Genomic DNA, 22720 nt, shown 5'->3' with positions numbered 1-22720 from the left:
TGATTCGATTGAAGAAGGAGTGTTCACTTACGTCTTGATTGCCTCTCAACCGTCTTGGTCGTCACAACGGTGACAGGCAGATTTCATCCGAAGCTGTGTGTAACCTTTATGCCTCAGCTTCAGCATTTATAGCTTCCCTTATTCTTTTCTTATGTTTTACTTCATTTGGCAATGTTGGTTGGATGCTTAAGCAGCAAGCCACAGCTCTCTCTGACTTAATGCTTCTAAAATACGCGAATGCTGCAGAGTTTAATGAGCGCTTGCTCGTTAGACATTGTGATGTTCACTTATCTATAATGCGGGGCTGTACTAGAATTTGGTTGAAGTTTACTAATAATCTAAATCGTTTTAAGCACTAATCATGACTCGTTTCACCGTCCTCCAGGAATGTTAGCACGGACAACATCCAGAAGGAAAGCACTCTACGAAGCTTTTCCACCGAAACGGATACACTGAAGAAACAGCTGGCAAACCTGAAGCGCAGCAACGACAACGCTTCGACGGAGAATGGGTTTGTGTCTATGCTATCGGTTTCGTTGATATCGTTGCTTCGAATATTCCTTTTGATTTATTATTTTGTGTTGTACTATTTATTTATTTGCGTTTTCTTTCTTTTTGAACGACGGCCACTTACTTCAGCCGACTTACGAACGACTTGACGGATGCACTCGGCGAGCTAACACTAACGAAACGGAAGCTTAAGGACTCACAACAGGAGGTTGAAGGCATGAAGTCGCAATTACGTGAATATGTCCAAGAAATTCGACGTGCCGAAGAGTTGCTATTAGCGAAGGTAATTAAATGTTTGAGCAAATATTTCCGTTTTTGATTTTGTCAAGATAATTCCCCATAACCTATCCTGAGGCAAGCGTGAGGGTCAAGGAATAATGCATCCTTTACGAAAAATTACAAACGCAATATGGTTCTTTTTGATATTTTTTTCGCTTATATAAACATAGGAGCGAGAACGAGAAGATATTCTGAAGCAGTACAAATCCCTTTCCGAGGGTGCCAACACACTAGAGGCTAGCAATCAAACGCTGGAAATGGAGAGCATGGAAGCCAAGTGAGTATTTGAGAAGCGTGTATTTTTCTTCACCTGCGTGCAGTATTGATTGATGCGATGTTAGTTGCAATCGATGTCGAATTATGTCGAAAATTGTTCCAACCTCAGAGGATGGGTTTTTGTTGTATCTTGTTGGATTTGTTTTGGATTTAGTAGATGTAGTAATTGCATTGAGGGTAAGAAGTATATAAATAACTTACTAGAGTTTGCATTAGCTAGCATTGGTTTTCTGATTGTTTAATAATAGCAACATGGCGTAGCAAAACGATTTTTAACGGTGAATTCGTGCAGTTTCGCCTGCCTATAATGATAATGAAACACGAGTAAAGAATCTATACTTTTTAATTTAATCCGACATTCCCAAGTACATCACAGAAAAGAAAGGTTCGATACATTCTTCGTCCTGTGGCATACTGCCAAGTATGGGATGGCTGCAGCAGCTATCACGTGCAGGAAAATGCATTTTTCTACCTAGATCCGACAAAACTAATATTCGTTACCATATACCGGTCGAGGGCAGACGGTGATCCCCATGAGGGCCATGCGAAGGCTGTAAATTAGAAAATAACTTGCATTAACTCTCGACCTTCATTATTTTGGCTGCTGCCGCTGCTCTTGTACGTTGGACCTCGGACTCGCCCTGGACGCGAACTGGGCACATGGTTTGGTTGGTGTGGTATGCGCTTGTGTATATGTGTGCTTGGGTCTCGTAGGTATAGATACGACTATCGGAGATAATTAGATTTTTGGTGTAGCCACAAGCAATCCAGAGAGTGTGGTGTGTTGGACCATGACCACGAGGATAGCAGAGTTTTATGACTTTATTGGTTATTTATTTACTCACCCAACCCCCTACCTTCCGTCCGTTCGTTTTACCTTCTTTGTCTTGCGACAACGAAGAAAATTACTCCAGGAAGCGGAAGATCGCATTAGCGGGCTAGAGGAGCTGGTGACGATTCGCGAGCAGGACATTACGGAGTGCGAGCGGCAGATAAACGAGCTGTCGGCCCAACTGGCGGTGGCCGAGTCCGAGCTCGAGGCGCTACGAGACAATAACCATGCGCTGTTGCTGGACTTGGAAGCAACGAAGGAGCTGTGCAGCAAGTTGGACCTGCAAAAGGACAAGCTGAGTGAGGAGCTGCAGGAACATTCCAACATCCGTGAGCAGTTAGCCCGGGAAAAGGAAACGCTGCAGAAAGAGCTTTCGCTTGCTCGCACCGGCGATCGGGCTGCGGTTAATGGGTTGCAGGAGCTGCTAGCGGCCAGTAGGGCCGAGGTGGAACAGCAGCGAATAGTATTGGCGCAGCGTGAACAGGAGCGCGATAAGCTGGTGACTGAAACGGATGCATTGCGGGCAAGGTTGGCGGAACAGCAAGAGGTCGTTCGGCGCAGCGAGGCACTCGCCAGCGAATACAGTGTACAGCTGCAAGAGCTTCGACGCAAGCTAACAGATGAACGGTTTGCTCTCATTCGCTCCAGGGATGCCGACCCGTCTGATATTGACCCATCCGAGGTCGACTTGGAAGATGATGAGCAAAACAGGTACTCCACAATGTAACGAGGGAATTATATTGGGTAGGGATGCTGCCTAATTATCACTTCTAACATTCCATTCTCATGTATGTGTGTGTTTTATTGAAATATTGTAACTAGAATAAGGCGGTACTTAGAAATAGCGAATAAAGCGAACAATCACGGTCAAAACCTTTCGAACCCAAATCTAGTGCGACAGAAAAGCCCGAACGTGTCGAAGTATAATCCAAATTCAAAATCTGTTCCGAAGGCAACGCAATCACATACCGCAAAGCGAAGAAGGACATTTGAGCTTCACCACAGAAGCACACAAAAGTCAGGTATACTTCCCGTTTTGTGCGTTTTGTAGTTCCTTATGTCTCAATCAAGCATATCCGTTACCGTTCTGTTTGCATATGTGTTCGGACAGCTCCGCGAATTAGTGCTCCTAGTGGCTGGAAAATTACGAACTACAAAAAGGGCACTGTGGAAGCAAATGAACGTGCGAATCAAGTCTCGAATGCTAAAGGAAACGGAAATGAGAGTAATTCTAGCCATTATTCGTGGTCGTCTATTAACTCGATGGCTTACAGCTCTTTTTCGAATGAAACCATAGTAGCAGAGGTAGGCTTGACAAAGAATACCTATACCATTGCCAGGATACAGAGTCAGGAACTGCTGGCCGCTTCTGCTGCTGTTGCTAATCGATTTCCATTAGTTAACTGCGAACATTCTATAATTTTAATTGCCCCTGAATTGGTTGCCATTCCATAGCGTAAGCAGGAGCTGCAAAGTAGAAATCGAACCGACGGCATCGTTAGCCCTACGAGTGGCCAACGGGTGCCAACGGAAGGAGTCGTAAAAGGCAGAATTGATGAGGCCGGGTCAACGGTAGTCATCTATAAAACGGCCGAAGGTGATCGTTTAATTTTGAAGAACAAACCACCGATGGGAATTAGGAATAAAGAGTGCATTCCAAACGAAACACTATCGGCAACCCCACCCAGTCCCGGCACAGGTCGGGTAATGATAATTAATGAAAGATCACCAGTCGGACCATACCGTACCGTTACCAAAGGCGGTGCCGACGGTGCAGGCGGTGCAACTACAAGGACGACCCAGACGACGACGACCATCGTGGAAACGTGGGCCAAACTGCTCGAACATCAATCGTCGATGCAGTCCGCCCCGACAGGGGTGATAGTGGGTGAAGGTAATTATGCTGCCCAATGGTGAACATACGAGCGCAGTATCGTGGTAGATAGCTTTTTTACCAAATTTTCCGGTTTTCAGAAAATACGAGACCGGTAGAAGTTGACGAGGAAAATACTGCGACCGCAATGGGGTCAACGGTTTCCGCAACAACACATAACTATCAGCTCCGTTTTAACGTGAAGCTTCCGGCGGCGAATACGTGAGCCTAACCATGAGCGATACAGTCATTCTTCCACTTGTATGTAAACCCTTTTTGAACATTGTTGCACACTGAAATTGAGATTTACACAGGGTAATTATAGTTCCGTTCATGCAGAATCAGACGCGAACCGTACAAAACCGCTCTATCCAGATCATCAAATACGCTTTGTTAGGTCCGGAATTGATGAGCCATGTTATAGCATTACTTAACTAATCACCATAACAAGGCTTCAACGATGGGTGCTTGTAATGGCTGTGGGTTGGGTGATAAATATGAATTCATAAATTCAAAACTGGATTACTTACGTTGGTTTGCAAATACAAAAATGCATTCATTAGCGCAATGAGCCACATCGGAGTGTCATGGCAGGAACTATCACGAACCGTTGCTCGCCTAACGAGCATGTCGAGTATATAAATCCCCCAAACAAACAACATCCTCCAGATAGAGAGTATCGAATGGTTTGCAAAGATGTCTGTCTATTGGATTGCGCTGTGGGCTGTTGTGACGAGCGTTTGTCACAACCAGGCGGAAGGATCCGTACGCATCACCAACTACACCGATGATTGGGATGCAAAGTATCTGGACGTGGATTTGCGAGTACGCCGGCTAGATAAAACGACAGCAATCGACTTCGATCTGGATCTGAAGCAAGTGCTCGACAAGAATGTGGAGGTAAATATTGGGAAGTCGTAGGGTGGGCTTCAACTGTTCTAACTCAACCTTCGAGCTTGGCTCTCATAGTATGATGTGCGACTGTGCAGGAAAATCGCTGGCAAGTACCATCAGATGATGTACACCGGTAAGCAGCAGGTATGCGGAATGGAAACGCGACGCTCGCGGAACCTACTGGATCGCTACATCGCGTCAGAACTAGTAAAACACTCGAACCTCACCACACGCTGCCCGATCTCGACCGGTCACTATGAGGTACGCAACTTTGAGATAGACGATCGGCATCTGATGATGAGCGTTGTACCGTCCGGGGAATTTCTAATCAAGTTCGGAGTTTACCATCGCGGCAAGGAGATAAAAATGAATCGCTGGTTCATCACGGCCACATAATGATTAATTCTAGATCGAAAAGATGTTTAAACCGTGATCGCTCTACCGTTAACCACGGTTGATCAATTTGGATTGCAATCGTACTTTGCGTACGTTGAGCTGGGGTTAATACATGTTCGATTATTCTTATGGGAATGTTGTGGATGTTTGACACCGAAGTGAAACATCGATGCCTAGTGGATTCGCTTTAGATCCAAACCTTCTTCAATCTCCCGTACCATTTCGATCGGAATATTATATCGTTGCGTTTCCCTGAGAAGCAGTTCACGACAAGTCCGAAACTCGTTTGGGGCAAATAAGATGGAAGTCGGATGTGGCTCAGAGTAACATTTTCGAATAGGAAGAATGATGGTGGAACTGGGCAGCTAGTCGGTACGGTTCCGTGGTGTTTCAAGTCGTTATAGACCATAGCCGACACACGATCGATCGTTGGATTCTTCAGAAATGCACAAAAGTCAAATGTCTTATTGTAAATCCAGTTCTCTTGGGTGCGCATGCGAACAAAGTATCCGGTATTCATCTGCAAGCAGATCATGTTGGTTTTTCTACGACTTCTGATGGTAGATTTTCCTTCATGCACACTTACCCTAAGATTATCATACGTAATCGATGTACGGATATCAAGGCGCATTGTGACGTTGTTCATCGATCCATGCCGCTGGAGGGAAACAGACGCAATAACTTGCTTATCCAATCCGTCAACCTGCGCACTAGTAAGCACTGGAATAAGCTGCAGATTGTAAGAAGCATTCTGTTAGGAAACATACTACTCTACACTTTACTTCTCGAGAGGATCCCGAACGTCGAAGCATACTCTAAACGATTTTCCAAGCACATTGTTGATCACCGTAAACGATAAGACGGTGAGCATACACAATTGATAGAAACCACCCATTGTGCGCTTTACCATGGGATGTGACGTCTAGTCCCAAACCACGGCAACAGGATAACTGAATCTTAACGCCTCAGCTGCGGGATTTTTGTCTACGGGACTATCTCGATGGCCATGATTACCACTTGAATAGCTGCAATTAGATACAGTCTGTTGTATCATCTAATTGCGACTTATAATCACGAGACTGCTATCGCAAATAGCACTATTATAGGTTACAATGACTTTTTTGTATTTCTAGCAATGCCAGCAATTAAAGTCACTGTTGCAATATTGTGGTGGTAATACCTTAAAGATACATGGTGCACAACATGTATGTTCCTCAAGTTAAATATAATCAAATGGTGTACTACTTGCAGTTTATTAGTTACAATAAAATATTGGCTAGCTGCATCCTGTTGCTTTGACAATAGGGACCGTAAACTTCAGCAGCATCCTGGACCATTGGATGGTTAGACGAGAACTTTTTTCAGCCGACCGTACCATATCGATTCGAAGCAAAGTTCCTGTCTGTGAACGTAGCCGTTCACGACAAAACCAAAGTTAGTCTCTGGCAGAAATGCTGGCAAACGCACAGAGTCCAGCGTGAGATTTGGGTAGAAGTAGCGACGTGCCTTAACGGGACATCCACGCGGTACCGGGCCATGGCGCTTCATTGCGTCGTACACAAGTGACCCGAACCGATCCAAACTGGGTCGTTTCAAATACTCGCACACGTTGAATGTTTTGTTGTACATCCACTGGTCCAAATTGCGTGTACGGACGAAGTATCCCACATTGAACTGCTCAAAAAGAGAAACAGCATAAATCGATGAGGCGCTGGTTGAACAGTAGCTTCTACCTACCGCTCCTTGCGGGATATCCTCAGGAACTGTAATGTCAATGTCCATGGAGAAGTTTTGTGTAGCAGCCTGGCGACGCAACGTGACGCGAACCAAAACGACCTTCGGGTTCGACTTAATGTTGACCTTGTTCAATACAGGCACCATCTGCAATGAGCTATGTATATTTTCTGACAACAAGAATCAGTACTTGACTCTTGGCATATATTACCCTGTATGATGCACAAGATACGAGCAATGTGCCTAATGTTAGCAGCAACGAACACACTATCAACAGCAATGTTTTTATTAACATGATGAAGGCTCTGCATTGGATCTCTGAAAGGTTGTGGGAGCAATTGAGGATCGAGAGGTTACTTGATTCGTTGCCGGAAAGACAATGGGAGCTGCTGTATTTGGTTTCACTAGTATCGTCCGGTTTTACTTATTTTTTGATTGACGTGGAATACTTTTAATTGTCATCCCAGTTATCATCAGATTGTATAATTGTGTGCCAAATAGGTAGAGCTATTAAAATTCTTCCTTTATACTATCGTGGCATGTGAGGATCCGCTTTAGTTTGGTTTCATCATGCTAGGCGGTAAAATCCGGTTTCTGTTGTGCTGCGTTACGCTTCTTGGAGTCTTTGAATCCAGGGTTTGTTGTTGGAACCGAATTCACAAGAAGAATACCGTAAGCGTTTGACATGATTTTTTTTTAAATTTTTGGCAGCTGATCGTGCAAGTCAACCGTGTGGAAGTCACAAACGCTAACCGCCTGGCCAACTGCACAGCCTCGGTTCGGAAAATAGGCGCTAGTTCTAACTATCAATCTTATTTCCATATCGTCCTGCGGCAAGCGGTCACGGATGCGCGGGTAGGCTGAGAAGTGTTTATCAATTTCAGCACTTAACCCATCGGTTGATAATGAAAAACGTTAATTGGATCGCCGTGGTTATAGGTCAACGTGGCATACTTTGTTCCCATGCTGACCGGAAACTACGATCATCCCATCTACAACCGAACCGTCAGCTACTGTGCGTATCTACTACGACCGACGACTGACCGAGTGCTGCATTTGGTCTACGATGGATTGGGTCGCACAGGCAATCTACCAAAGCGATGCCCCATTGCTCCCAACGCTTACTACTTCAATACGACCTGGGATAATATACGGTTACCGAGCGGTCTACCGGCCACCACCTTCCGCCTGAATCTGGGTTTCTATAGTGGCCCCAGGATGGAACTAGTTGTCGGCCTTCGTTGGTACGGAGTTATAAAGAAGGTCGCCAGCTAGTGGCTAGCAATAGGCGTGCGTAAATGAACGACGCGACAAGCAAGAACGCTGCCGTAGACTGCATGGTTGAATAAACTCACATTTGACCTGCATGTTTGATGCAATAGAAAACTCTCTTAATGATATGCCTAGAGCCCGCTTCTTCCATTTTCTGCAAAAACTCATTTTATTTTATTTTTATAATAGATAGCGTAATTGCTGGAATTAAAAATCTGTGCGAATTCTTTGCTCTTCCGTGCTTCGATTATTATTTTGCTGGCGTAAACGATCATACGCACTCCGATCCGATTACAAAACTAGAGATTTGCAAATACGTCTGTCAGTAGATGAAACATTAATTGCTGTATTAATTTATTCCAGATCGATATTTAGCTAACTCGCTTGAAAAGGGTCCACCACTTTGAATGAAAAGCACTTCTTACTTGGCGTAAAAAAGCGATTCAAACGAAATGAAACTACCACATATTATTCGCTGAGCAATTTTAACACTTCAAACAACTTGTGCAGTACCGCGTAAATATAACGATCGTCTATTTATCAGATCATTGTACCAGCTATCATATCGCACATCTTAATGCTAGTATGAGCCCTAGTTTAGTGCAGTAGTGAAAATCGAAAACATGGTAATTTTTCTTTCCTCGTAGAGTACTACTCAAACGAAAGGAGGGAGTGGCTATATGAAATACAGGATCCGTTTTTATTGAAGTCATTGTCATTTTATGGGTAGCAAAACTTATTGCTCAACACCGTTCATGTAGAGTGCATGGCACTCTTTTGATGATCCCATATCCAATGAACGTCTGGTAATGTTCGCTGGTTGGCCGTGACGTAACCACTATTTGGATGCGGAAATTGGCTGGCATCAGAAAGGACGGGATGCGCATATCAGAGAGCGGGATTTTGCAAAATCTATATTGACCAGTAAGCGGACATCCAGACGGCATGTTCCCATACTGTTTCATCGTACGATGAATGATAGCCAACAGACGGTTCATTGCCGGCCGCTTGAGAAATGCGCACATGTCTACCGAATGGTTGTAGAGGGGAATTTTCAGACTCTGCGGTAGGTAGGGACCGTCCAGCCAAAATACCGTTTTGAGCTGCAATTGAAAGAATACGATAGTCATGGCAAGGGACAAAATGGGATAAAATCTACTATGAAACTGGCTGCACACATTTGTGTCATCACATACCGTGGGTTGCACGAGGCTTTTGAGAACAGTTGCCTCATAGTCTATACGGTTAGAGGTGGCAGTGTTTATGATAGTCGCAGAACTGTTCAAGTAATTTAAATTATTGGTTACTTCCGTACGTTCAAGAACCGCTATCATCTTCGTATGAGCCTCGGTTGGAGACACCATTATCACCATCAATGCAAAAAGGGTACGAAGAACATAAAAAGCAAAGCACAGCATCTTGTCGTGAGGCTACGGTAGTATTAAAATACTCGTGGCGTTGTCGTTTCTTTCGGAGCAACTAACTGAAAGCGGATTGTTTAATGACTAACGTAACGGGTTGTGTGGACTCCCATTATAAGCATTCCGGAGTGCTTTTGTGGCCATTACTGTTACTAGATCATGCTATCGACATGATCGTTGTCTGGTCACTTTGTTCGAATTGCTGCAATCGTGAAATGATTGAGCTTCATTGGTTGGTTTGTGGTTCATCCAGGTGTGATGCATGAGTTAGGTTCCTTCAGTGGTCCATAATATCATATTCCTTGAGCGGTTTATTCATTTTACTCAGTATTTTTAATTTACATTGAACATTTAATTTAAATATATTCAATTTAAGGACCAATGTTTTCCCTCAGATTAATACACATATATATTTTTCCCTAGCGAGGCGCATAAATCGTTACCAAAAGTCATTCCTTTATTCGACCGTTTTGCTTATAAAAACTACTACTAAACCGTAATTTTCTTAAGCCGACCATGCCAACGGCTGTCGTAGATAGGCTTTCTCGCTGAACCGAGTTTTAATAACACTGACACTATAAATTGCGTTTCCGGGAGAAAAACTGGCAATTGTACCTGATCCAGGGTAATGTTGCGGAATGGCACTCGTTGCGGTCTCAACGGACAGGACGTAGGCAACGTAGCGCATGCACGAACTTTTATACTGTCAAACACCATCTTTATCAGCCGCTCATTGGAAGGCCGTCGCAAAAAGGCACAGAAATCGATGGTACGAGAATAGAAAACCTGGGGACCCTTTGGTGTTTGTATGATGTACTGTCCGATGAGCTTGAGGAAACAGTAGAAATTAAATGCAACTGTTGGTATATAGAGTAAATGCTATAACTACATAGTATCAGCAGCTTTACCGTAAGCCCCGAGACCGTTTCAAAAAGTTCAATGTCCATATCGAGCGTAAAGTATGGCGCAGCAGCAAATCGCTTGATCGTTGTGTTTGTTTGAACGTACTTAAGGTTTGTGTCGATTTCAGCTTTGGAAATGATTGCAATCACCTAGTGCGAGGGATAACACGATTTTCGAGAAGGCGTTATTGCTCTTGCTTGCTGAATTGTTTATTTTTCTCGAAAAACTTACCTTTTGCTTCGCTTGAATTTTTATGGTTGAGCAAAGTATAAGAATGAGGATGGTTCTTGGAGCAACCACCATCTCGACTAGTGTTTGCGAAACGAATTTAGGATTAGTTTCGTTGATAATTGCTGCCAGATGGTTATATCGACCGAAAATCAAACTGGTACTGACCGGGAAAAGAGCATAGTTCGACACTATAAACTGCCAGGAATAGATCTGATTTAGAGTTTCGTGTAGCAATTGCTGTCATTAAAACATTTGCCTAATCATTTGCCAAAATAATAGCAAGATGAACGTTTGATCTTTATAAAATCATCGGTTGTGTCAAGCTCTGGCGGTTTTTTACTGAAAAGTAAATGGCTATTCCTTCTAGTTGGGCCTATTACGCGCGTCATCATCCTTGAAATAGTACATAATTGTACTGTCCACTTTGGTCTCGTCAAATTCAAACTCATTTTTTTTATTTATATTGGTACACCTGCATTAGGGGCGGGGGCCTAATGTTGAATATGAAGAGTTACAGTGTGATTGCTACAGTTATGGGGCCTTGAACTCATTTAAAGCGATTATTTTGCTAATTTAAACGATTATAAATTTTCTGCTCTATTTTTTTGCAACAACTACTCATTTTAAACGATTGTCATCTAAGGACATGCCAGCATGGTTTGTTCGGAGTGTAATGAAAGCGATTACATTAAGAAACTTTTTCCAACATATACCATACTCATTAGGATGTGTTGAACTTCTTCAATGTACCGTTGACGCGTATCTCTACGCAATGCTCCATCTTTGTTCCAAAAAGACCCGACATATCTAGCACATACTCGGACTCCGGTAGGAAGGACGGAAAATCGATTTGCTTTAACGTTATGTTGTTGTAGGCATAGGTGGCCGGGTTGATGGGACATCGATTCGGCACGGAACCGTAACGGCGCACTTCATTATACACAATCTTAACCAACCGATACTTTTCGGGGTGACTAAGAAAGTCACAGAAGGAAAGCGTCGTGTTGTAAATCGGGTACAGTTGCGTGCCTCGCCTTGGGATCGCGGCTGCGATTCGTAGCTGTGGTGTTAAAACGGTGAATGTTAGTATACCGATATGGTTGTTCATCTAGTGGCTGCGACTGACTCGTAGCTCGGCAATAAAACTCACAGTGAGAATGTGCAGTGGTCTGTGCACCGTAAAGGAGAACGAAACGGTAGAGAAGCGATTGCGGGATGCTGTTTCCGGATGCAGCACGAATGTACCATTCAAATACGGACACTTTATCACATAGTTGATGCTCTTGATAATAGGAACCATTTTCGCGACGGTAACCGAACGAAAGCCTACCACAGTGAGGCCGGCCAGTAGCAAGAACATGCGTCTCGTCAATTGCGACTTCATTTTTGCACTAGTTTGCTAACGAGCTTTTCTGATACTCATATGTAGGAGAACAGAACTAATTTCAGATTAGTATCTGTAGTTTTTCTTGTTTAATTGCGAACCGATATGATGTCACTCGGTCGCTCGGTCTAATGTTGGTGCGATAAAATGATCCAGTTCAGGTAATTTTTGCTAATGTATCCGCTGTGATAAACTCCTGCGTCCTGTGATAATCACTAGCCCTCCGCGTTGATATTTATTGATGATTCCAAGGATACATTTTCTGGGAATGTTGAGCAGAGACTCTTTATTCTTAACCATTTTCTGCAGAACAAATGAAAGGGACCTTTTGACAATCTGTAACCGTCCACGACGGCTTCTCAGTACTTAGCATCGCTCGTTGGTTGCGCACTTCACTCTCTTTATAGCACCAATGCATTGGATGTGCGTATATCGCTCTCGTGTTGAACGACCGTTAACGTCGATATCGACTCGGAAGTCAGCTTTAAAAAAAAAGGATGGTATGCGCATCCGGCTGACGGTAATGTTGTAAAATTTGTATTGACCGGGCAGGATAGGGCATCGTTTGGGCACGTTACCACTCGCCTTTATCTCGCGATACACAATCGATGGTAAGCGGTGCTCTTCGGGGTGTTGCAGAAAGCTGCACAGATCAATCGTACGATTGTAAAGCGGTGCCCGTAGAGTGCTTGTTGGTCCTTCGAGCCAAAACACTATCGTTATCTGTGAAGGGAGTATATTTGTGTAATCGTATCTCTTAGAGGCAAGCGTATCTGGATACAAACCATGGGATCGGTGACGGTTTTCAAGATGCCAAGATCAAAATCCAAACGACTGATCGATGCCGTATTGCGTATGGTCAAGCTCGCGTTTACATACTTGAAGTTATTGAACACTTGGGATCGTTGTAGAAAGGCCACCATTTTGGTGCCGGCCTCTAGCGGGACTATCGTACCCACTGCGATAACGTAGAGAACAGGTAGAAACTGACATCGATGGACCTTCAGTTGCATCTTCCAGCAGAGTTGAATCGGTACGAAGTCTCATCGTGTCGTTGAGCCGACCTTTTATAATTTCGTACATAGAAATTAATGACGATTAGCTTAGTCGTAGTGCTGAACGGTAGAGGGATGACCGATAAGACAGGTCCTGATGTGCTGCCTCAATTGCGGCATTTAAAATTGACTGGTACAAATGAATTGTATCATTGCCTAATTGTGCGATGATTGACTCTACATTTTCCCGGGAGTGCATCAAGTTATGAGTATGAAAATGGGATCAACTACACAAATAAAGTTTTCTGCAGGTGTGCGGTATAAAATGCGACAATGGAATATTTATTCATCGACCGTCATACGAATCATTTTACCATGGAAGCGCATCTCGAGCATTGGTTCACAGTTGGTACCGTACTGGAAAATTTCTTTAATAATGAATTGACTCTCCGGCAAAAATCCTGGCGCTTTGATTGAGGCTGGCTGAAAGTCCCGAATGTAGTAGCTTCCGATGGCCAGTGGACACGCCCTTGGAATGTAGCTGTCGTGTACCACCCTTTCGAAGATCATCTTCAGCATACGGTCCATCGTAGGGCGCCTCAGAAATTCGCAAAGGTCCACAGTGCGGCTCACTAGCGCATTCTTCGGCGTACGCTTGTTCATCACGACGTAGTACCCCATCGACAGCTATGGGAATAATGTATGCAGCGCAGGATTACTCAATATCAGTGCTACCTGGCCATAACATGAAACTTACTCTAACGTTCTGTACCATACGGTGGATATCAAAATGAAAATCGAAACTTTCATTGTACTCTCTGCCAGCCCCATGGGCGATGGTTGTAAGGTTAATGATTTTAGCATTGTTGAAGGTTTCCATTTTGGTGATTCTAGGCACTAACTACAGGAAAAGGTAATATAATATTTGAAGAGCTCTACAATGGGAACAACTTACTACAGAGAACGGATCCGAAACTTGACCAAATCCTACGCTCAAACTGCACAGTAGAAGCAGGACACTACCGACACTGTATGCCATGGTTTAAATCTGAACATAAAATGACGCATTATTGGCTCGCACTGGCAAACATGGAAAATCTACTACATTAGACCCCTTTAGTTGAGTAATGATTGTAATTGCAGCGAAATCCAAATATGCTATCTCCATCATCTTTTTCATCATTAACTTTCTAATTGTTGCAACAAGCAATTAATGTACCTTTATCATTTTTGCAATGTGATGTTTTTATTGAATTGATGGATGCATTTTATTGGCTCATCCTTTTAGATGGTTTCTACAGTAATCGATTTATATGCATCTTTTGGCTGATAGTCTTGCTGCAGATCATTTCACCACACTTTCGGACTTTATTTCGCCTTCAGTAAATTTCAGAATTCAATTGTGTTCTGAACACAATTCAAGATGCATCCTTCCTTTCTAGAATGTTACCCATAACTCGTACGAGCTGACCGTGGATCTGATAGTCCAGAAATGGTACGGCTACATGACCATTTTGAAAATTTTGGAACAACATTTTTAACACAAACGTAGTTTCGGGGAGAAGTCCGGGGACAGTCATGCCCGAGGGCTTAATACCGCGTATGTAGTAGTGTTTGGGTTTAAATGGGCATCTGGTAGGGATGTTGCTGCTACGGTTTACCTGATCGTACAGTAACTTCACCAAACGGTCCATCGTGGGGCGCCTGAGGAAGACGCAAATGTCAATCGACCGGCGCAGAAGAGCCTCCTGCAACACACCTCTGCTCGTCACCACGTGGTACGAACCCGTGACCTGGGAAAGGATGCAGTGAATTGCGCAGAGCATGAATTTAAAATCTAAAGATCGATGGCGTGGCGCGTTACCTTTATATCCTTTAATTCTCTATAAATATCGAACTCATGTTCAATGGTCTGATTGGTGGGAGGACCAGTTTGAATGATTTTCGTGGTACCGTTAATGTATCGGTAGTTGTGATTTGCGACTATTTTCGTCACCAACGGCACCAACTGGAAATTACGATGGAACAGTGATAATTACAGTTAAAAGACCAAATAAGTCCACACATTCTGAAAGATACTTGCAGAAATAAAAGCAGTTGCCATATAGGCTGATAGAATGGCCACAAGCACAGTGATCTGATAGGTCAAAAACATGCTGTCACTAGTACGCTGTTTTGAAAGAACTGATTCGTTGGTTGCAAATGTATCCACTATTAAGGGCATGCAGATTTATTTTTATTATTAGAAATCATTATCTAATAATGGCTTATGATGAATCCGGTAATTTATTCACAATTAACTGCAATTTACCTTCGAGTTATTATTGTCGTCATAAAAAGATTTCATGTAGAGTATTTTACCCAAAAAAAAAAGAAATAGACAAGTTGCTTTGTCTCTTCCTTAGGCTTACTAGCATTTTTTGTTTGTTTTACACACGAAATCTTCCTTTGCTTGCCAATTTATTGATAAACTGTCACCCGGGCTCATGTTGGTATTCGAATTGCATTATAAACTGCTTCCATCGTGGTATCGCATGAGTTTACCATAGAACCGAATAGTGAAGAACAATTTACGCTCGGGTCCCGTTTGGAATACCTCCTTCATTATGAAGCTGCTAGGTGGTATAAACGCAGGGATAGGGATCTGCGCCGGTTGGATGTTGCGTATATAGTAATAGCCTGGCTTCAACGGGCACCGTTTTGGCAGGCTGGTAATCCGGGTGATTGCGTCGTACACCAACTTCAACAGACGATCCATCGTTGGGCGCCTCAGAAAGGCACAATACTCCACGGAACGGCTCACGAGTGCACCATGCTCTACGCCATTGCTGACAAGGTGATAGGACATCGTGAACTGTGGATCAGGATAAGAAAGAACGAAAAGCCATGCTTTGAGGTACTGTGAGGTTGAGGTTCAGTACTGTCCTTCTCACTTTCATATCTCGGATTTCCCGTCGCAGATCAATGTCACAATCGATAGATTGATTCGTTATCGGTATCGTATTATGAATAGAACACGTCACATTAACATCCTGGTAGGGGGCGCTCGTGCTAACATGCGTAATAAAAGCGATCATCTAGAGTAGAGGTAGGACGGTTTGTAAGCAATTGAATGAACTTTGACCGGGCCAATACTTACTGTTGTCATTGCCATTGATTCGCAGGATCCAAAACATGCTGTCAATACTGTTGCCAGAAAGATTAATGCAGGAGGTAACATCCTTCTTGGCGTAGTGTTTGGATATATACGTTCTTAAGCAATGATTAGGACGAAACTAAAGCTAGCACATGATGCCAGCTTCGTTTTGATGAGTTGTAGCATCATCACAGCAATTCATCTAACAAAATCAGCGATCAGATCAGCAGGTAGAACATTAAAGGTAAAGTTTAGTAGTAATGGGATCGACATGTTATCTATCATCTGTATGATAATTTTGTACTGTCGTCATAGTCAATTCCTAGCGACTTGCTTTACGACCTCTGTATGCCGTAGAATGATCCAAGTAGGATTGGTGGTATCATGATATGAATTTGGTAAGGATTGGTTGTTCCTAGGCATATAAAAAGATGTCTGTTTAGTGTGTAATTATGTATTTGAGATGTTCTTGACGTGTTATACAATTCGTTAGAGCAACAATGGTACACCATTTTTGCATCGCATTAAAACGTTCAGTTCTCTTCATCGCCAAACACACGCACCATTCTACCATAGAGACGAAGTTCGTAGAGAACTCTCTGATTGGCGCCGGTTTTGAAGAGCTGCGTCATGACGAAACCCGTTTGAGGAAGAAAATTAGGTATGGCGAACCGTGAAAGCTGTAAATCACGTACATAATAGTTGCCGGCTCGCAAGGGACAGCGTTTGGGCAAGCTACTGCTTGGTAGCACCACGTCGTAGATTACCTTAATCAACCGATCCATTGTGGGGCGCTCAAGAAAATCGCAAAAATCGACCGAGCGGGTAAAGAGCGCGTTCTGCATTACTCCGCTGCTTAGGACCGCATAGTACGTTACTGTTAGCTATGCAAGTGAGATAAACGGAATCGTTTGCAGGAATGTACAGAATATAGTATGATCACTCCTACCTTTACTAGATTGATTTGCCGAATTATATGTATATTCATGTCCAAGCTCTGATTAGCAGCCGTCTGTCCAATGCTGGCTGTCACGTTTGCATATTTGTAGTTGTTGTTTGTCTCCACCTTAGTGAGGAACGGTTTCAACTGGCACATTTAGGGAAGAAAAGGTTTATAGACTTTTCATAATTTCATCAGCACCACCGGACACCAGGATCGCACAATACTTACCTTTGCAAATGCGGCGGTTGGTGTTGCATATAGTGAGCAAACCATTAACAACGACCCAATCGCCAACATCGATCGCTGCATATTACGCATCACTCGAACACGTACACCCGATTTGGTAGATAGAAGCGGACTGTCCCGGACGGAGCTTGAACTAGCACCATTATTTTATGGTAATAAGCGAAAGGGGGACTCTCTAGATGATTTTTATTTATTGTCTCATTATAAATGAGATGCGTCATTCTAGAATTTGGAAATACGTCACTTGCTCGTGGACGTAATTATGGTACCTGTCAGACCCAATACAAATAAGAATTAATCTTCTCAGCATACGTATGCGAATACCATTAAAACACAATACAACAGCGATGTGTAATCTGTATTTTATTCGTTTGTATTTTATTTATTTATATTGGAGCCTTTCTCTTGGCAGTTCCACCACGATCTTCTAGTTACCGCTTTCGCCAATGACACGCACTAGCTTTCCATGGAACGCTATATCGAATATTGGTCTCAGATGCAGGGCGGAACGATAGGACTCCTTGAAAACAAAATCCGTCTCTGGCAACATTCCTGGTAGTAAGATGTTGGAGAGCCGCAAGTTACGAATGGTGTAGAGCTTCGGTTTCAAAGGACAGCTTTTTGGCATGTTGTTGGTACGAACTATCTGATCCCAGAAGATCTTCATCAAGCGATCCACTTCAGGCCGTTTGAGAAAGGAGCAAAGATTAACGGAACGCGTCAGAAGCGCATTCTGTGCGGTTCCGCTTTTCCCGACCACATAATACGCAATAGTTAGCTGTTTGGGGGTTACAATGTGAGTGTTAGCAATCGCATTTGCATTTACTGTAGACTTGTCCTGCACCAATCGATGTCTTGACTTACTCTTGCATCCGTTAATTCTCGTCTGATATCCATGTAGAAGTCTAATGTTTGGTTTGTGATAGGTCCCACCTGATGAATGACGGCTGTCACATTCGTGTAATGGTAGTTGTTCCTACTCTCAATTCGTTTAATCACCGGTGTAAGCTTTAGACAGTCAGAGATATGTGCAATTGCATTTTACTAACTTCCATGGATAAACAACGAAGCACTTACTCTGATAAAGGCGTTTGTTGAAGTGAAGAGACTCGTTGCGAAAGCAAACAGCACGATCGGAACCGTAAGCATGTCTCGTTGTCTGGAGGTTGTACTAGTCAATAAAATTTAACATTGTCAACATTCTGGTACTTGTATGGAGATTTAACTAATCTTATTTTAATTTTCGGTAATCATAAACACGTAAGATATGGGTCTTTCAATTAAGGCTTAATTTGATCATTTATTGGGCTAATTATTATCACGGTGAACTCAGGTAAATTTTGTGTGCAATCATAGCTCTATCGATTGCATCTCGATTCGAGTTAAAATATGAAGCGAGAGCAATTTTGAATCATTTAAATAATTTGAAAAAAAAAATCTGAAAAATTAGAAAAGTTTAGTACTCCAAGCATTGCGTGTACCAGTAAGGCTCAATAGTTTTCCCTGTGTAATCTGTATTTTATTGTTCGAATAAACCCATTACTTATGAGGATTAATCATAAACACTTGCAATTGACTTCTAGTTACCGCTTTCACCAACGACACGCACTAGCTTTCCATGGTACACTACATCGAACAGTGGTCTCAGATGTATAGCGGAAGTAACGGACTCCTTGAAAATGAAATCCGTCTCTGGCAGCATTCCTGGTATTGGCATACTGGACAGCCGCAAGTTACGAATGGTGTAGAGCTTCGGTTTCAAAGGACAGCTTTTTGGCATGTTGTTGGTACGAACTATCTGATCCCAGACGAGCTTCATCAAGCGATCCACTTCAGGCCGTTTGAGAAAGGAGCAAAGATTAACGGAACGCGTCAGAAGCGCATTTTGTGGGGTGCCGCTCTTCCCGATCACATAATACGCAATAGTTAGCTGGTTATTGGGTAGGGGGTCGCAAATATTAGACTTGGCAATGGCATTCGCATAAACTCTTAACTAATACAACACCAATCGGTATTTGACTTACTCTTGCATCGGTTATTTCTCGTAGAAAATCAACGTTGGCATCCAAAGTTTGGTTTGTGACGGGACCAACCTGACGTATGACGGTTGTTACGTTCACAAACTGGTAGTTGTTTCTAGTCTCAATTCGTTTAATCACCGGCGTAAGCTTTGAACAGTCAGGAATATGTGCAAATACATTTCACTAATTTCCACGAATGAATAATGAAGCACTTACTCTGATCAATGCGTTGGCTGATGTGAAAAGACTCGTTGCTAAAGCAAACAACACAATCGGAACCGTAAGCATGTCTCGTTGTCTGAAGGTTGCACTACTCAATAACATTTGACATAGCCAACATTCTGGTACTTGTATGGAGATTTAACTAATCTTATTTTAATTTCCGGTAATCACGAACACATATCGTATCCTTTCAATTACTGAACTCAATTAATTTTATCATTTATTGGCCTGATTATCATCACGATCAACTCAGGTTAATGCACGTAGCGTTTTAGCTCTAACGATAGCGTCTGTTTTCCAATTAGAATATGAAGAGAATGCGATTTTGAATAGCTTAAATCGTTCCTATAAATCCCTCACTCGCACAATCTTTCCAACGACTTCTATGTAGTACAGTGGTTTGCGTTGGGGTCCGGATCGAAACAGCTCCTTCATTATGTAACCACTCTCTGGGAGCATTCCAGGCAGCGAAATCGAGGAAAGGCGAATGTCGCGAATGTAATAGATGCCAGCCTGCATGGGACATTCGGTGGGAAGATTGGTATTACGATTGATGACTTCATATAGCACGTTCACCAACCGATTCCTCGCCGGATCCTTCAGAAAGGCGCAAAAGTCTACCGTTCGAGTCACCAACGGATTCTGGCTCACTTTATTACCAAAGACCGTATAATATTCGATCGTTAGCTGAGGATCGTGATGAAAGAAGGGACATTAAAGGGTTCTGTCAACACTCGATTTTGGCATCTTTCTGCAATCTATGTGCTTACCTTCACATCCTTAAGTTCCCGCCTGATGTCAACATTTACATCGATACTTTGATTCCAGATCGGCCCCTCGTGACGTATGGCGGCCGTAATATTAGCGTAAATGAAGTGGCTACCCGTTTCGATTTTCGTCACCATCGGAACGAGCTGGCAAACGAGTACCATTGACACGAGCTTAGTTTGAGATGCCTGTGCCACTACTTTGTCGAGTTACATACCTTATAAAAACCATACGAAGTTCTGAAACAAGTGATTAAACTGACTACCAATAGTAGGGGGAAAAGAAATCGATTCATTGTGAGATCGGTTCGACGTGCGCCGTCAATGACTGGAATAGAACTGAAGCCAAAACTAAAAACGCAAACAATAAATCGTCGTAACCATGCTTAGTGGCACGAGTTTCTAGAAAAGTCTCTTGATCATTCTACCTTATCGCTGCTATTAAGATCGGATCCATCACGATGTTCTAGAAGAATTTGCAAACAAAGCCTATGTCACTTACTGACGTAAACCCAAAAAGATGAGGATGCATAGAATAAAGGTTTTATAGAGCTTTAGAATAGAATCTAGAATAGAACAATGTAATATAGAATAGTGCAATTATTCAAAGTGAAACGGCTTAGTGGAAGTGATCTGAATTGGTAAAGCGTGTTGTTGCGTTATGATTGTTGTTAGGTTTAAGTATGCTATGATAGCAACACTACCCTAGTTACCAATAAGACGCATTATCTTATAATGTGATACGTACAACAGACGAATAGATGATTCTTCTGCTTCATCTCAACGAGTGTGCATGGGTTTTTCTGGAACTGTGAGATAAATCAACATTGGCGAAGTCTTATTCGAATACTACTAAACAGTTTTAAAAACTAAGAAGACATAATTTAAATTTGCGGAATAAATACGAATATCAAAATATCAGGAGGGGAAAAAGTTGTATTTCAATAAGTGCAACTTTTAGTTATCTAACCATACGACTCGTCCGTGATTATGAGTTTATGTAAGCGACAACATTTAGATATTCAGAAACTTTATAGCCGATGCTGCTTTTCGAAGACAGATATCCATTGAAGTGATTTTGTCTTTTATTCATAGTCAAGTAACTTTTTTGTTAAATCAATAGTTAATCAATTAAATCATAGTCAAGCAACTTTTTATAAAAGGCAAGCAACTTTTTTGTTGCAATGCTCGATGGACAGAAGATCTAATAAAACACCAATTGAACATCGATATCTGACGCCGTTAAAGGCAAGATTTTTTCCCTTTACAACTCGTAGCTCGTTCAACAATTGCATCTCGATATTCAGAGTGTGGTTGGTGATGGGACCAATCTCTTTGGTGGTAGCAGTGAACAAGCCATTCACGAACAGACAGCTCAAAAGGAGAAGTGTGACATAAAGAGAAGACGCTACTATTGCCAAAATATTGCTGGGAACTATGCGATATGGTCTATATGGGTGAGAATATGACATGTACTAACTGCACTACATTAAATTTCAATAGATTATATTTTTTCAGAGACGATAAGAGATGATAAACGCTATGTGTGGATGGCCTCAAATCTCGCATTTTTTTCTGATTGGCATGGTTGGTAGAACATGAAAGATAGCTTTGTTAATAGATAGGTAATCTATTATCAGCAATGTGCGGAAAGTGGGGCCACAACGCTGTTCACTGATGCGTTCGGTGCTAACGAACGAACCGCTTACAAACTTCGTTGCAATAAGATCATAAGAAGGCATATGAGAAATTGATATCATCTCTCGGTTGTACCAGTTGTATTACCTAAAAACATTTGTTTAACTTGAGTTTGGGTGATAAATATATATGATAATCCATCTTTGCACCTCTATATGATATGTGTTTTATTAGTTAGATCAAACCATTCCCTTGGAAGATAAAACGTTATAATTTGCAGTTCCACTCCTTCTAGTTACCTTTTTAACCAATGACACGCACTAACTTTCCATGGTACACTACATCGAACAGTGGCCTCAGATGCAGGGTGGACCGGAAGGACTCTTTCAAAACAAATTCTGTCTCAGGTACCATCACTGGTATTGGAATGCTGGAAAATCGCAAGTTGCGAATGGTGTATAGCTCCTGTTTCAAAGGACAGATTTTTGGTAAATTGCTGTTTGGAACTACTTGGTCCCAGGCGAGCTTCAATAAGCGATCCGTTTCGGGCCTTTTCAGAAAAGAGCAAAAGTTAACGGAACGCGTCACGAGCGCGTTCTGAGGGATTCCGTTCTTCCCGACGACATAGTATGATACGGTTGCCTAATGTGGGATTCACAATATAGGTGTTAGCAATGGCGCTAGCTTAAAACTGATCCTACACCAATCGGTGTATGAATTACCCTTGCATCGTTGATTTCCCGTTTG

General features: G+C 42.6%; 4 protein-coding genes across 5 annotated transcripts in view; 3 read left to right on the top strand and 1 right to left on the bottom strand.

Moving 5' to 3' along the window:
• LOC125956271 (centrosomal protein of 135 kDa) overlaps positions 1-2940 on the top strand; it is a 29627-nt gene extending 26687 nt beyond the window's left edge. For both annotated transcript variants that reach the window (XM_049687978.1, XM_049687979.1), the window contains 4 exons: positions 386-511; positions 640-793; positions 960-1066; positions 1967-2940. In XM_049687978.1, the coding sequence (XP_049543935.1) occupies positions 386-511; positions 640-793; positions 960-1066; positions 1967-2624 (1045 nt within the window). In that variant the 3' untranslated portion in view covers positions 2625-2940. The remainder of the gene's footprint in view (positions 1-385; positions 512-639; positions 794-959; positions 1067-1966) is intronic.
• A 635-nt stretch (positions 2941-3575) lies between these two features.
• Positions 3576-4179, top strand: LOC125956343 (uncharacterized). The gene is made up of 2 exons (XM_049688099.1): positions 3576-3791; positions 3872-4179. The coding sequence occupies exons 1-2, from the start codon at positions 3605-3607 to the stop codon at positions 3994-3996; spliced, it is 312 nt and encodes a 103-aa protein (XP_049544056.1). The 5' UTR covers positions 3576-3604; the 3' UTR covers positions 3997-4179.
• Positions 4180-4466: 287 nt separating this feature from the next.
• Positions 4467-7717, top strand: LOC125958138 (uncharacterized). Its single transcript, XM_049691271.1, has 3 exons — positions 4467-4670; positions 4740-4925; positions 7506-7717. The coding sequence occupies exons 1-3, from the start codon at positions 4467-4469 to the stop codon at positions 7656-7658; spliced, it is 543 nt and encodes a 180-aa protein (XP_049547228.1). The 3' UTR covers positions 7659-7717.
• A 3625-nt stretch (positions 7718-11342) lies between these two features.
• Positions 11343-11921, bottom strand: LOC125958137 (uncharacterized). Its single transcript, XM_049691270.1, has 2 exons — positions 11772-11921; positions 11343-11681 (listed from the first exon to the last, which is right to left on the bottom strand). The coding sequence occupies exons 1-2, from the start codon at positions 11919-11921 to the stop codon at positions 11343-11345; spliced, it is 489 nt and encodes a 162-aa protein (XP_049547227.1).
• Between the last annotated feature and the right edge of the window lie 10799 nt (positions 11922-22720).

This window comes from Anopheles darlingi, chromosome 3 (assembly GCF_943734745.1).
Source record: "Anopheles darlingi chromosome 3, idAnoDarlMG_H_01, whole genome shotgun sequence".
NCBI classification, from domain to species: Eukaryota; Metazoa; Arthropoda; class Insecta; order Diptera; family Culicidae; genus Anopheles; species Anopheles darlingi.
The sequence above is the reverse complement of the archived record's forward strand: the minus strand, read 5'-3'. Positions and strand labels throughout refer to the sequence as shown.

Coding starts and splice junctions, on each gene's coding strand:
- LOC125956343 (XM_049688099.1), top strand. CDS start 3,605: ATGATAATTAATGAAAGATCACCAGTCGGACCATACCGTACCGTTACC. Junction 3,792..3,871: donor AGGGGTGATAGTGGGTGAAG/GTAATTATGCTG, acceptor TCCGGTTTTCAG/AAAATACGAGACCGGTAGAA.
- LOC125958137 (XM_049691270.1), bottom strand. CDS start 11,921: ATGGTTCCTATTATCAAGAGCATCAACTATGTGATAAAGTGTCCGTAT. Junction 11,682..11,771: donor GACCACTGCACATTCTCACT/GTGAGTTTTATT, acceptor TTAACACCACAG/CTACGAATCGCAGCCGCGAT.
- LOC125958138 (XM_049691271.1), top strand. CDS start 4,467: ATGTCTGTCTATTGGATTGCGCTGTGGGCTGTTGTGACGAGCGTTTGT. Junction 4,671..4,739: donor TGCTCGACAAGAATGTGGAG/GTAAATATTGGG, acceptor TGGCTCTCATAG/TATGATGTGCGACTGTGCAG. Junction 4,926..7,505: donor TCTCGACCGGTCACTATGAG/GTACGCAACTTT, acceptor AATTTTTGGCAG/CTGATCGTGCAAGTCAACCG.